We start from the raw sequence: 15,549 nt of genomic DNA on the forward strand, positions 1-15,549 counted from the left end.
GAAATATATAAATATTAGGACGAGCAATGTCAGAGTGGCATTGACTTAAATACAGTAGAATATAATATAGTATATACATATGAGATGAGTAAAGCAGTATGTAAACATTATTAAAGTGATTATTGTTCCATTATTAAAGTGGCCAGTGATTCCATGTCTGTGTATACAGTAGTCTGAAGTTTACATACACCTTAGCCAAATACATTTAAACTCTGTTTTTCACAATTCCTGACATTTAATCCTAGTAAAAATTCCCTGTTTTAGGTCAGTTAGAATCACCACTTTATTTTAAGAATGTGAAATGTCAGATTAATAGTAGCGAGAATGATTTATGTGTTACGGCTTGGTAATCGTGGAGGAGGAATGAGGCACAGGAAGCAGCGAACACAGGGTAGTGGTGTTTTTAATATACACTCACACAAAAAACAAATGTTCCCACACACAGGGGAGAAAATACATACGGCGTCAAACAACGTCGACACGAACATAAGCCGTCTGTCAAGAAACAATCAATAATCCCGCATGAACAGGAGCGGGCCAGCTAAACTAAATAGCCCCTCTAATGGACCTCCTCCATTCCTGCCATTATTGAAAGAGATTGTGATACTTCACATCTCAAAATTGGGTTACTTAATGTTAGATCCCTCACTTCCAAGGCAGTTATAGTCAATGAACTAATCACTGATCATAATCTTGATGTGATTGGCCTGACTGAAACATGGCTTAAGCCTGATGAATTTACTGTGTTAAATGAGGCCTCACCCCCTGGTTACACTAGTGACCAAACCCCCCGTGCATCCGGCAAAGGCGGAGGTGTTGCTAACATTTACGATAGCAAATTTCAATTTACAAAAAAAAAAACAATGACGTTTTCGTCTTTTGAGCTTCTAGTCATGAAATCTATGCAGCCTACTCAATCACGTTTTATAGCTACTGTTTACAGGCCTCCTGGGCCATATGCAGTGTTCCTTACTGAGTTCCCTGAATTCCTATCGGATCTTGTAGTCATAGCAGATAATATTCTAATTTTTGGTGACTTTAACATTCACATGGAAAAGTCCACAGACCCACTCCAAAAGGCTTTCGGAGCCATCATCGACTCAGTGGGTTTTGTCCAACATGTCTCTGGACCTACTCACTGCCACAGTCATACTCTGGACCTAGTTTTGTCCCATGGAATAAATGTTGTGGATCTTAATGTTTTTCCTCATAATCCTGGATTATCGGACCACCATTTTATTGCGTTTACAATTGCAACAAATAATCTGCTCAGACCCCAACCAAGGAAGATTAAAAGTCGTGCTATAAATTCTCAGACAACCCAAAGATTCCTTGATGCCCTTCCAGACTCCCTCTGCCTACCCAAGGACGTCAGAGGACAAGAATCAGTTAACCACCTAACCGAGGAACTCAATTCAACCTTGCGCAATACCCTAGATGCAGTTGCACCCCTAAAAATTAAAAACATCTGTCATAAGAAACTAGCTCCCTGGTATACAGAAAATACACGAGCTCTGAAGCAAGCTTCCAGAAAATTGGAACGGAAATGGCGCCACACTAAACTGGAAGTCTTCCGACTAGCTTGGAAAGACAGTACCGTGCAGTATCGAAGAGCCCTCACTGCTGCACGATCATCCTATTTTTCCAACTTAATTGAGGAAAATAAGAACAATCCGAAATTTCTTTTTGACACTGTCGCAAAGCTAACTAAAAAGCAGCATTCGCAAATGGAGGATGGCTTTCACTTCAGCAGTAATAAATTTATGAACTTTTTTGAGGAAAAGATCATGATCATTAGAAAGCAAATTACGGACTCCTCTTTAAATCTGGGTATTCCTCCAGGGCTTCATTGTCCAGAGTCTGCACAACTCTGCCAGGACCTTGGCTCAAGGGAGATACTAAAGTGTTTTAGTACTATATCTCTTGACACAATGATGAAAATAATCATGGCCTCCAAACCCTCAAGCTGCATACTGGACCCTATTCCAACTAAACTACTGAAAGAGCTGCTTCCTGTGCTTGGCCCTCCTATGTTGAACATAATAAACGGCTCTCTATCCACCGGATGTGTACCAAGCTCACTAAAAGTGGCAGTAATAAAGCCTCTCTTGAAAAAGCCGAATCTTGACCCAGAAATTATAAAAAACTATCGGCCTATATCGAATCTTCCATTCCTCTCAAAAATTTTAGAAAAAGTTGTTGCGCAGCAACTCACTGCCTTCCTGAAGACAAACAATGTATACGAAACGCTTCAGTCTGGTTTTAGACCCCATCATAGCACTGAGACTGCACTTGTGAAGGTGGTAAATGACCTTTTAATGACGTCAGACCGAGGCTCTGCATCTGTCCTCATGCTCCTAGATCTTAGTGCCGCTTTTGATACCATCGATCACCACATTCTTTTGGAGAGATTGGAAACCCAAATTGGTCTACATGGACAAGTTCTGGCCTGGTTTAGATCTTATCTGTCGGAAAGATATCAGTTTGTCTCTGTGAATGGTTCGTCCTCTGACAAATCAATTGTAAATTTCGGTGTTCCTCAAGGTTCCGTTCTAGGACCACTATTGTTTTCACTATATATTTTACCTCTTGGGGATGTCATTCGAAAACATAATGTTAAATTTCACTGCTATGCGGACGACACACAGCTGTACATTTCAATGAAACATGGTGAAGCCCCAAAATTGCTCTCGCTAGAAGCCTGTGTTTCAGACATAAGGAAGTGGATGGCTGCAAATTTTCTACTTTTAAACTCGGACAAAACAGAGATGCTTGTCCTAGGTCCCAAGAAACAAAGAGATCTTCTGTTGAATCTGACAGTTAATCTGGATGGTTGTACAGTCGTCTCAAATAAAACTGTGAAGGACCTCGGCGTTACTCTGGACCCTGATCTCTCTTTTGAAGAACATATCAAGACTGCTTCAAGGACAGCTTTTTTCCATCTACGTAACATTGCAAAAATCAGAAACTTTCTGTCCAAAAATGACGCAGAAAAATTAATCCATGCTTTTGTTACTTCTAGGCTCGACTACTGCAATGCTCTACTTTCCGGCTACCCGGATAAAGCACTAAACAAACTTCAGTTAGTGCTAAATACGGCTGCTAGAATCCTGACTAGAACCAAAAAATTTGATCATATTACTCCAGTGCTAGCTTCCCTACACTGGCTTCCTGTTAAGGCAAGGGCTGATTTCAAGGTTTTGCTGCTAACCTACAAAGCATTACATGGGCTTGCTCCTACCTATCTTTCCGATTTGGTCCTGCCGTACATACCTACACGTACGCTACGGTCACAAGACGCAGGCCTCCTAATTGTCCCTAGAATTTCTAAGCAAACGGCTGGAGGTAGGGCTTTCTCCTATAGAGCTCCATTTTTATGGAATGGTCTGCCTACCCATGTGAGAGACGCAGACTCAGTCTCAACCTTTAAGTCTTTACTGAAGACTTATCTCTTCAGTAGGTCCTATGATTAAGTATAGTCTGGCCCAGGAGTGTGAAGGTGAACGGAAAGGCTGGAGCAACGAACCGCCCTTGCTGTCTCTGCCTTGTCGGTTCCCCTCTTCCCACTGGGATTCTCTGCCTCTAACCCTTTTACAGGGGCTGAGTCACTGACTTACTGGTGTTCTTCCATGCCGTCCATGGGAGGGGTGCGTCACTTGAGTAGGTTGAGCCACTGACGTGGTCTTCCTGTCTGGGTTGGCGCCCCCCCCTTGGGTTGTGCCGTGGCGGAGATCTTTGTGGGCTATACTCGGCCTTGTCTTCGGACGGTAAGTTGGTGGTTGTAGATATCCCTCTAGTGGTGTGGGGGCTGTGCTTTGGCAAAGTGGGTGGGGTTATATCCTGCCTGTTTGGCCCTGTCCGGGGGTATCATCGGATGGGGCCACAGTGTCTTCTGATCCCTCCTGTCTCAGCCTCCAGTATTTATGCTGCAGTAGTTTATGTGTCGGGGGGCTAGGGTCAGTCTGTTACATCTGGAGTATTCTCTTGTCTTATCCGGTGTCCTGTGTGAATGTAAATATGCTCTCTCTAATTCTCTCTTTCTTTCTTTCTTTCTCTCGGAGGACCTGAGCCCTAGGACTACCTGGCATGATGACTCCTTGCTGTCCCCAGTCCACCTGGCCATGCTGCTGCTCCAGTTTCAACTGTTCTGCCTGCGGCTACGGAACCCTGACCTGTTCACCGGACGTGCTTGTTGCACCCTCGACAATTACTATGATTATTATTATTTGACCATGCTGGTCATTTACGAACATTTTAACATCTTGACCATGTTCTGTTATAATATCCACCCGGCACAGCCAGAAGAGGACTGGCCACCCCTCATAGCCTGGTTCCTCTCTAGGTTTCTTCCTAGGTTTTTGGCCTTTCTCAGGAGTTTTTCCTAGGGAGTTTTTCCCAGCCACCGTGCTTCTTTCACATGCATTGCTTGCTGTTTGGGGTTTTAGGCTGGGTTTCTGTACAGCACTTTGAGATTTCAGCTGATGTACGAAGGGCTATATAAATAAATGTGATTTGTTTTGATTAATGGCTAATTGACCACAGGTGTCACAAAATAAAAAAAGGGAAAAGCAAAAGGGAATCGGTGGCAGCTAATAGGCCGGTGACGACGACCGCCGAGCGCCACCCGAGCAGGAGGGGGCGTCACTGTCGGTGGGAATCGTGACAGTACCCCCCTCCTGACGCGCGGCTCCCGCAGCGCGCCGACACCGTCCTCGAGGTCGACGCGGAGGGCGAGGCGCAGGGCGATCCGGACGGAGGTGGTGGAACTCCCTCAACATAGATGGGTCCAGGACGTCCTCCGCCGGCACCCAGCACCTCTCCTCCGGGCCGTACCCCTCCCAGTCAACGAGGTACTGTAGGCCCCTCTCCCGGCGTCTCGAGTCCAGTATGGCCCGTATGCTGTACGCCGGGGACCCCCCCGATGTCCAGAGGGGGCGGAGGGACCTCCGGCACCTCATCTTCGTGAAGGGGACCAGCTACCACCGGTCTGAGGAGAGACACATGAAACGAGGGGTTAATACGGTAATAGGAAGGGAGTTGCAACCGATAACACACCTCGTTTATCCTCCTCAGGACTTTGAAGGGCCCCACACACTGCGGCCCCAGCTTCTGGCAGGGCACGCGGAGGGGCAGGTTCCGGGTCGAGAGCCAGACCCTGTCTCCCGGTGCGAACACGGGCGCCTCACTGCGGTGGCGGTCAGCACTCCTCTTCTGCCGCGCACTGGCCTCCTTTAGTGAGTCCTGGACGGCTCTCCAGGTCTCCTTGGAGTGCTGGACCCAGTCCTCCACCGCAGGAGCCTCGGTCTGACTCCGGTGCCATGGTGCCAGGACCGGCTGGTAACCTAACACACACTGAAAGGGTGATATGTTAGTAGAGGAGTGGCGAAGTGAGTTCTGGGCTAACTCAGCCCAGGGAATATTCCTCGCCCACTCCCCTGGCCGGTCCTGGCAATACGACCTCAGGAACCTGCCCACCTCCTGGTTCACCCTCTCCGCCTGCCCATTGCTCTCGGGGTGATAACCGGAGGTCAAACTGACCGAGACCCCCAGCCGCTCCATAAACGCTCTCCAGACCCTGGATGTGAACTGGGAACCTCGATCAGAGACAATGTCCTCCGGCACCCCGTAGTGCCGGAAGACGTGGGTAAATAAGGCCTCCGCAGTCTGCAGGGCCGTAGGGAGACCGGGCAATGGGAGGAGACGGCAGGACTTAGAGAACCGATCCACAACCACCAGAATCGCCGTGTTCCCCTGAGAGGTGGGAAGATCTGTCAGGAATTCGATGGACAGGTGCGACCATGGTCGTTGTGGAACGGGGAGGGGCTGTAACTTCCCTCTTGGTAGATGCCTAGGAGCCTTACTCTGGGCACACAACGAACAGGAAGAGACATAGGACCTCACATCCTTAGCTAAGGTGGGCCACCAGTACTTCCCCCTTAGACTCCGCACTGTCCTCGCCTCACCAGGATGACCCGCAGTGGGTAGCGTGTGCACCCACCGAATCAAACGATCACGAACACCGAGCGGCACATACATGCGCCCCACGGGCACCTGCGCAGGCGCAGGTTCCAACACCAATGCCCGCTCGATGTCCGCGTCCACCTCCCATACCACAGGTGCCACAGCCTAGACGCTGGAATGATGGGAGTTGGATCGATGGGCCGGTCCTCCGTGTCATAGAGATGGGACAGCGCGTCGGCCTTAGTATTCAGGGAACCCGGTCTATAGGAGATGGTAAACCTAAACCGGGCGAAGAACATGGCCCACCTCGCCTGACGTGGATTCAGTCTCCTCGCTGCCCGGATGTACTCCAGGTTTCGGTGGTCGGTCCAGATGAGAAAGGGGTGTTTAGCCCCCTCAAGCCAGTGCCGCCACACCCTCAGAACTTTGACCACTGCTAGCAACTCCCTGTCCCCCACATCGTAGTTACGCTCCGCCGAACTGAGCTTCTTCGAAAAGAAAGCGCAGGGGCGGAGTTTCAATGGCGCACCCGAGCGCTGTGATAGCACGGCACCCACCCCAGCCTCGGACGCGTCCACCTCCACTACGAACGCTAAAGACGGGTCCGGGTGCGCCAACACGGGTGCGTCGGTGAACAGCGTCTTCAACTTCTTGAAGGCTCCGTCCGCCTCCGTCGACCATCGCAAACGCACCGGCCCCCCCTTCAGCAGTGAGGTAATGGGAGCCGCTACCTGGCCAAAACCCCGGATAAACCTCCGGTAGTAATTGGCAAAGCCTAAAAACCGCTGCACCTCCTTCACCGTGGTTGGAGTCGGCCAATTACGCACGGCCTTAACGCGGTCACACTCCATCACCACCCCCGTGGTGGAAATGCGATAACCCAGAAAGGAGACGACTCGCTTGGAAAACTCACACTTCTCAGCCTTAACGTATAGGTCATGCTCCAGCAGTCTACCAAGCACCTTGCGCACCAGGGACACATGCGCGGAGCGGGTGGCGGAATATATCAGAATGTCATCGATATAGACTATCACGCCCTGCCCGTGCAGGTCCCTGAGAATCTCGTCAACAAAGGATTGAAAGACGGCTGGAGCATTTTTCAACCCATACGGCATGACGAGGTACTCATAATGGCCTGATGTGGTACTAAAGGCGGTTTTCCACTCGTCTCCCTTCTTGATACGCACCAGATTATACGCGCTCCTGAGATCCAGTTTTGTGAAGAACTGTGCTCCGTGAAATGATTCCACCGCCGTAGCGATGAGAGGTAGTGGGTAACTAAACCCCACCGTAATAGCGTTTAGACCTCGGTAATCAATGCACGGACGCAGACCTCCCTCCTTTTTCTTCACAAAAAAGAAACTCGAGGAAGCGGGTGAGATGGAGGGCCGAATGTACCCCTGTCCCAGGGATTCCGTGACATATGTCTCCATAGCCGCAGTCTCCTCCTGTGACAAGGGGTACACGTGACTCCTGGGAAGCGCAGCGTCAACCTGGAGATCTATCGCACAATCCCCCTGTCGATGAGGTGGTAATTTAGTCGCCCTCTTTTTATAAAAAGCGATCGCCAAATCGGCGTATTCAGGGGGAATGCGCACGGTGGACACCTGGTCTGGACTTTCCACCGACGTGGCACCTATGGAAACTCCTAGACACCTACCTGAACACTCCTCCGACCACCCCTGGAGAACCCCCTGTTTCCACGAAATACGGGGATTGTGACCAGCCAGCCAGGGGACCCCCAGCACCACCGGAAACGCAGGCGAATCAATAAGGAAAAAACAAATGCGTTCCTTATGATTCCCCTGCGTTACCATGTCCAGTGGCACCGTAGACTCCCTGACTAACCCTGACCCTAATGGTCAGCTATCTAGGGAGTGCACGGGGAAAGGGGAATCTATCGGCACCCGCGGAATGCCCAGCTTAATGGCAAGTCCACGGTCCATAAAATTCCCAGCTGCACCTGAATCGACTAGCGCCCTATGCTGGGAAATGGTCCACCCACACAGACAGTGAGGTGAAGAATGCGCAAGAGCGCCTCTTTAACCTCAGGAGGCTGAATAAATGTGGCTTTGCCCCTAAAACCCTCACAAACTTTTACAGATGCACAATTGAGAGCATCCTGTCGGGCTGTATCACCACCTGATTAGGCAAGTGCACTTTCCGCAACCGCAGGGCTCTCCAGAGGGGGGTACGGTCTGCCCAACACATCACCAGGGGCAAACTACCTGCCCTCCAGGACACCTACAGCACCCGATGTCACAGGAAGGACAAAAAGATCATCAAGGACAACAACCACCCGAGCCACTGCCTGTTCACCCCGCTACCATCCATAAGGCGAGGTCAGTACAGGTGCATCAAAGCTGGGACCGAGAGACTAAAAACAGCTTCTATCTCAAGGCCATCAGACTGTTAAACAGCCATCACTAGCCGGCTTCCACCCAGTTACGCAACCCTGCACCTTAGAGACTGCTGCCCCATATAGATAGACTGCTGCCCTACACTTGGAATCACTGGCCACCTTAATAATGGAACACTAGTCACTTTAATAATGTTTAAATAATGTTTACATACTGCTTTACTCATATGTATATACTGTATTCTATACTACTGTATTTTTTGTCAATGTCACTCCCGACATTGTTGGATCTAATGTGTACATATTTCTTAATTACATTATATTACTTAGATTTGTGTGTATTGTTGTGAATTGTTAGATACTACTGCACTGTTGGAGCCAGGAACACAAGCATTGTGTTACACCCACAATAACATCTGATAAATATGTGTATGTGACACAATAAAATGTGATTTATTTGATATGCCGAACAACGCAGAAAGTAACCTTCCCTGCAGCCGATTGTGTTGACGAGCTGGAACGCGCTCTGCATTACATTGGGTTGAAAGTTGCCTATGTACAGCACTGATCTTGGGTCAGTTTTCCATTATTTTCTGGTCGGCTTGGGGAGAGAAAGCTGATCCTAGATAAGTTATTACACTGCCATTCAAAAGTTTGGTGTCATTTAGAAATGTCCTTGTTTTTGAAAGAAAAGCCCAAAAAATTGTCCATTAAAATAACATCAAATTGATCAGAAATACAGTGTAGACATTGTTAATTATAGAGCATTGGTTAAAGGAGGACATTCATACTATGGAAGAGAGGAGTGGTAGACTGAAAGAACTGTATTTAATGGAAAAGATCACCCATAACATAAAACTGCAGACAGGTGTAGACTATGTGAAAAAGATCTGAACCGCTCCTTGTAAATAATATTGTGTAGACACGACTCAGTCTCAAAGCAACCAAACATATGATAAGTGTATATATATAATTATATATATATATAATTTTATATATTATATATTATTATATATTTATTATTACTTTAGTTTCTTAGTTCTAAAGTCATCTTGTTTATTGTATAGCCTACTTGTTGGCACGTTCACGTGCCATCGGAGTTATCGGAAATTCCTAGTTCCGACTGGGAAGTTTCACTTGAATGACCCTCAAAATTGGGATAACAAGTGGGAAACGGAGAAAATGTTGTTGCCAATCTATTGGGTTAAGAATTATGTCGGAGTTACGGCTTCCCATTTTCCAGTGTCCCAGGAGAATATGAAGCCAGCATGATACAGCATTCAAGTGCTAGTCGTTACTAGGAAACTGACATTTCTGACTCGCTGACATGCTTGACACCGTAAAAATCATCATAAAACGGCCTTGGAAGAGCAATAAGTGTAAACCAACATAATTCATTATTTTACATTAACCTGTTTAACTGGTATTAAATGCATTATGAAGAACTGTGTGATTTAGGCTCCACGAAATATGATATGCGTTATGTAGAATATCGTGTACTGTTGCCTTCACGAAAAAAAGGCCTTTCTGACTACAAGTGCACCAGTATCGCAAAGTATTAAGCGAAATCAATCATAGAAAACAGCATTGGAATTAATAAAAATGGTTTTCCCACGGATTAATAAATCGCACATAAATGTGTGTCTTTTCTCACAAATTCTGTTCAGAAAGTCTGCTCAGAAACATCGAAAACAGTATATATAGCAATACAAACACCATTTATAAAACGGGATTAAATAAATACAACATTAAGGTATATTCATAACGTTCAATAATGAAGAAAAAAATGGCTATCGTGTTTAAATTCTTGTCTTTTTTACGAATTAAGGCACAAAAAACGCACGAAATCTGCTGAAATACATTATGTACATGCACGAATTGAATGTGAGATTGTGTTGTCAAATTGGCCTGAACCGGTTTTGATTGACCATTTACAATTTATTTACATTAAATGTACAGAATAATAGCAAACCACTCAAGTCAATTGGACACATCAATTCACGGGAGACTTCCAGGGTTGGGTCACTAACCTTGATTTACAGAAAAGTGATGATGAACGGCCCATCTCAGGGTCCTAGACTCATATGGTGATTGGGGCCTAGACAACAATGGTTTGATGACTGTCTATCTGTGGAGCATTCTAGAAGGACTGGGCTGATCCAGAAAGCTGGTTGTGTGTCTTGTACCGCCCTACTTAGTTTGTTCATTTGGGAGTTTAAAAAGATGGCCTATTGACAAGATTGAAACGTGTCTGTTTCCTTACATCAGTGTTTCCCAACTCCAGTCCCCCAACAGTACATATTGTTGTTGTAGCCCCGGACAAACTCACCTGATTCAACTCAATGAGGGCTTGATGATTAGCTGACAAGTAGAATCAGGTGTACTAAGTATTTTATAAAACACAATGGAAACAGAAAGTATTATAAAACATACAATGGAAACTATATAAACAGCCATCCTACTGAAATGACCAGTCCAGTCAGGGAAGGGGACGACTGGAGCCCCTCTGCCCCCACATACTTGAGTAAAAGTAGACACCTTAATATAAAATGACTCAAGTATAAGTGAATGTCACCCAGTAAAATACTACTTGAGTAAAAGTCTAAAAGTAAATGGTTTAAAATATACTTCAGTTTCTAAAGTAAATGTAATTTCTAAAATATACTTATGTATGAAAAGTAAAAAGTAAAGCAAACCAGATGGACCTTTTTGTTGTTCTTTATTAATTCACAGATAACCAGATAACACTCCAACACTCAGACATCATTTACAAACGAAGCATGTGTTTAGTGAGTCTGCCAGATCAGATACAGTAGGGATGTTCTCTTGATGTGTGTGTGAATTAAACTATTGTCGTGTCCTGGTAAGCATTCAAAATGTAAACAATAGTTTTGCGTATCAGGGAAAATGTACGGAGTAAAAAGTACATCATTTTCTTTAGGAATGTAGTGAAGTAAAAGTAAAAACCTTCATTTAATTAAGAATAAATTCGTTTTTACAATGACGGCCAAACCCGGGACAATTGTGCGATACCCTATGGGACTCCCAATCACGGCCGGTTGAGAGACAGCCTGGATTCGAACCACGGTATCTGTAGTGACACCTCAAGCACTGAGATGCAGTGCCTTAGACCGCTGCGCCACTCGGAAGCCCAAGTGAAGTACAGATCCTCCAAAAACTACTTAAGTAGTACTTTCAAGTATTTCACCAAAGTACTTAACACCACTGGACATGACATAGACAGAGCTGTAGGTGGTTTCGACCAGGGGACAATGGTGCTTGGTGGCGGCTTGGGCCCCGGTGACCCCGCAGAGAGGGCAGACATACAGCCGCAGGTACAGGCACATCATGTCCCCATCCTGGTCCTTGAGGCTGTGGGACGAATACACAGACTCAGACTGCCCGTTGTATTTGCAGAAGCTGCAGAACTTTCGCTCAGGTGATGGCACCTCCTCCGGCGTGTTTCTCCCACTCTGGCCCCGGGTGCCCGCGGGGGATCTGGACGCTGCTGTAGGGGGCTCGGGACCCTCGGTGCTGCTCGGCCATAAAGGAGCGTCTTCATGCAAGAGGACGATTTCGGAATCCAGGGGTTCCATTTCGTGCCATAGTGGTGGTGTCGCCACAGGTGTTATCGGTGACAGCAAGGCTCGCGGCGGGAACTCTTCAAATTCCACCATGGTCGAGCATATCCCGGAGTCATGACCGTCAACGGTTAACGGTTCTGGGGTGAACCTGCCTAACTGCATCTCCCGCACTAGGTCAGCTAGCTTCATGTAGTCACGCCACGGTTGGAAACTCTTGTTTTCGGACTCCATGTAAGGCGGTAGGTCTTGGAGTTGACAAATCATAGCGTTCATACTATCACTTGTATTTTTTATATCCCAACAGACTAGTGTCTGATAACGATCAGAATGTACCAGAATAAAGAACGCTGGGTCTAAACTGACAACTCAACTGAAGGCAAATTTGACAACGTTCACGTTTTAACCTGTCAGTGTTTTGTTAAACAGCCAATCAGATGGCGTTGTGCGGAGTCCGTGGCACGTGACAACAGCCAATCAAATGGTTTCAAACTGACAACTGCTAAATTGGCAATTTTAGAAGATCAACTATTTGGGATAAAATGTTACACCTCAACAGTATTAAAAACTTCAAATATAACTGTTTAATCTATTCTAGGATCTAAATGGATAGGATTTAGATTATAATTCTTAGTTATATGAAGCTGTTTGATAATAGCCAATTGTAATAAGAAAATATCAGTAAAATAACTGTTAAAATTCAAAACTGCTTTTTTTCTTTTTTTAATATTTATTTATTTCACCTTTATTTAACCAGGTAGGCCAGTTGAGAACAAGTTCTCATTTACAACTGCGACCTGGCCAAGATAAAGCAAAGCGGTGCGACACAAACAACAACACAGAGTTACACATGGAATAAACAAACGTACAGTCAATAACACAATAGAAAAAAAGTCTATATACAGTGAACTTCCTTGTTGTTCACTATGCTTCGACGTCCTTGCTGTTCACTACTACCAAAACGATGTTATAACACAATGGAAATGACAAAGAAACAACATCTGAAACAGACAATATTATAAAACACACAATGGAAACGACATAAACAGGCATCCTACTGAAATGACCAGTCCAGGCAGGGACGGGGACGGGAGTTGGGGTAATCGGGGTTTGGAGAGAGCGATGGGGGACGGAGGGGAATACCGGGATTAGAGGAATGGGGAGATGGAGGAATTTAGTTACACTCAAATAAATACACACGCAACACTCTATACAAAAGTCCTTCTGTTATCATATAAGATCAATGATTACCTCAATCACCAATAATGGTTTTCCCTTTGGGGGGATCAATAAAGTTACGTTGAAATCCATCGAATTGAAGAAAGATGGCAAAGAAGGAAGGATTTAAACAGTTTAGTAACTAAATTACACCCCATTCCCATCCAAAGTATCAACCCAGATTTGAACTGAAAGTGTGTGAAGTTATATGGACACAACGTTATAATAATAATGCAGCTCTATAAATCACATTTTATTGTGTCACATACACATATTTATCAGATGTTATTGCGGGTGTAGAGAAATGCTTGTGTTCCTGGCTCCAACAGTGCAGTAGTATCTAACTATTCACAACAATACACACAAATCTAAAATTAAAATAATGGAATGAAGAAATATATAAATATTAGGACGAGCAATGTCAGAGTGGCATTGACTTAAATACAGTAGAATATAATATAGTATATACATATGAGATGAGTAAAGCAGTATGTAAACATTATTAAAGTGATTATTGTTCCATTATTAAAGTGGCCAGTGATTCCATGTCTGTGTGTACAGTTGAAGTCTGAAGTTTACATACACCTTAGCCAAATACATTTAAACTCAGTTTTTTACAATTCCTGACATTTAATCCTAGTAAAAAATCCTTGTTTTAGGTCAGTTAGGATCACCACTTTATTTTAAGAATGTGAAACGTCAGATTAATTGTAGCGAGAATGATTTTTGTCAGCTTTTATTTCTTTCATCACATTCCCAGCGGGTCAGAAGTTTACATACACTCAATTAGTATTTGGTAGCATTGCCTTTAAATTGTTTAACTTGGGTCAAACGTTTCGGGTAGCCTTCCACAAGCTTGGTGAATTTTGGTGAGTGAATTTTGGCCCATTCCTCATAACAGAGCTGGTGTAACTGAGTCACGTTTGTAGGCCTCCTTGCTCGCACACGCCTTTTCAGTTCTGCCCACAAAGTTTCTATGGGATTGAGGTCAGGGCTTTGTGATGGCACTCCAATACCTTGACTTTGTTGTCCTTAAGCCATTTTGCCACAACTTTGGAAGTATGCTTGGGGTCAATGTCCATTTGGAAGACCCGTTTGCGACGAAGCTTTAACTTCCTGACTGATGTCTTGAGATGTTGCTTCAATATATCCAGATAATTTCCCTTCCTCGTGATGCCATCTATTTTGTGAAGTGCACCAGTCCTCCTGCAGCAAAGCACCCCCATAACATGATGCTGCCACCCCCATGCTTCACGGTTGGGATGGTGTTTTTCGGCTTGCAAGCCTCCCCCTTTTTCCTCCAAACATAACAATGGCCATTATGGCCAAACAGTTCTATTTTTGTTTCATCAGACCAGAGAACATTTCTCCAAAAAGTACGACCTTTGTCCTCATGTGCAGTTGCAAACCGTAGTCTGGCTTTTTTTGTGGCGGTTTTGGAGCAGTGGCTTCTTCCTTGCTGAGCGGTCTTTCAGGTTATGTCGATATACAGTGGGGGAAAAAAGTGTTTGATCCCCTGCTGATTTTGTACATTTGCCCAGTTACAAAGAAATGATCAGTCTATAATTTTAATGGTGGGTTTATTTGAACAGTGAGAGACAGAATAACAACAAAAAAATCCAGAAAAACGCATGTCAAAAATGTTAAATATAGTGCCAGCCATCACTAGCCGGCTATCACCCGGTTACGCAACCCTGCACCTTAGAGGCTGCTGCCCCATATAGATAGACTGCTGCCCTAGACTTAGAATCACTGGCCACTTTAATGTTTAAATAATGCTTACATACTGCTTTACTCATATCATATGTACTGTATTCTATTCTACTGTATTTTTTGTCAATGTCACTCCCGACATGTCACAATGTCACTCACTTCTCTGGACGGTTCTGACTTAGAATTTGTGGACAACTACAAATACCTAGGTGTCTGGTTAGACTGTAAACTCTCCTTCCAGACTCACATCAATCATCTCCAATCCAAAGTTAAATCTAGAATTGGCTTCCTATTTCGCAACAAAGCATCCTTCACTCATGCTGCCAAACTTACCCTCGTAAAACTGACCATCCTACCAATCCTCGACTTCGGCGATGTCATTTACAAAATAACCTCCAATACCCTACTCAACAAGCTGGATGCAGTCTATCACAGTGCCATCCGTTTTGTCACCAAAGCCCCATATACTACCCACCACTGCGACCTGTACGCTCTCGTTGGCTGGCCTTCGCTTCATAATCGTCGGCAAACACATTGGCTCCAGGTCATCTACAAGACCCTGCTAGGTAAAGTCCCCCCTTATCTCAGCTCACTGGTCACCATAGCAGCACCCACCTGTAGCACGCGCTCCAGCAGGTATATCTCTCTGGTCACCCCTAAAGCCAACTCCTCCTTTGGTCGTCTCTCCTTCCAGTTCTCTGCTGCCAATGACTGGAA

The 15,549-nt window shown here is 45.4% G+C and overlaps 1 protein-coding gene across 1 annotated transcript; it reads right to left on the reverse strand.

Moving 5' to 3' along the window:
- Positions 1 to 11,480: 11,480 nt before the first annotated feature.
- Positions 11,481 to 12,317, reverse strand: LOC115207152 (nanos homolog 3-like). Its single transcript, XM_029774137.1, has one exon. The coding sequence runs from the start codon at positions 12,175 to 12,177 to the stop codon at positions 11,503 to 11,505; it is 675 nt and encodes a 224-aa protein (XP_029629997.1). The 5' UTR covers positions 12,178 to 12,317; the 3' UTR covers positions 11,481 to 11,502.
- Positions 12,318 to 15,549: the final 3,232 nt, after the last annotated feature.

This window comes from Salmo trutta, chromosome 14, assembly GCF_901001165.1.
Source record: "Salmo trutta chromosome 14, fSalTru1.1, whole genome shotgun sequence".
Classification (NCBI taxonomy): domain Eukaryota; kingdom Metazoa; phylum Chordata; class Actinopteri; order Salmoniformes; family Salmonidae; genus Salmo; species Salmo trutta.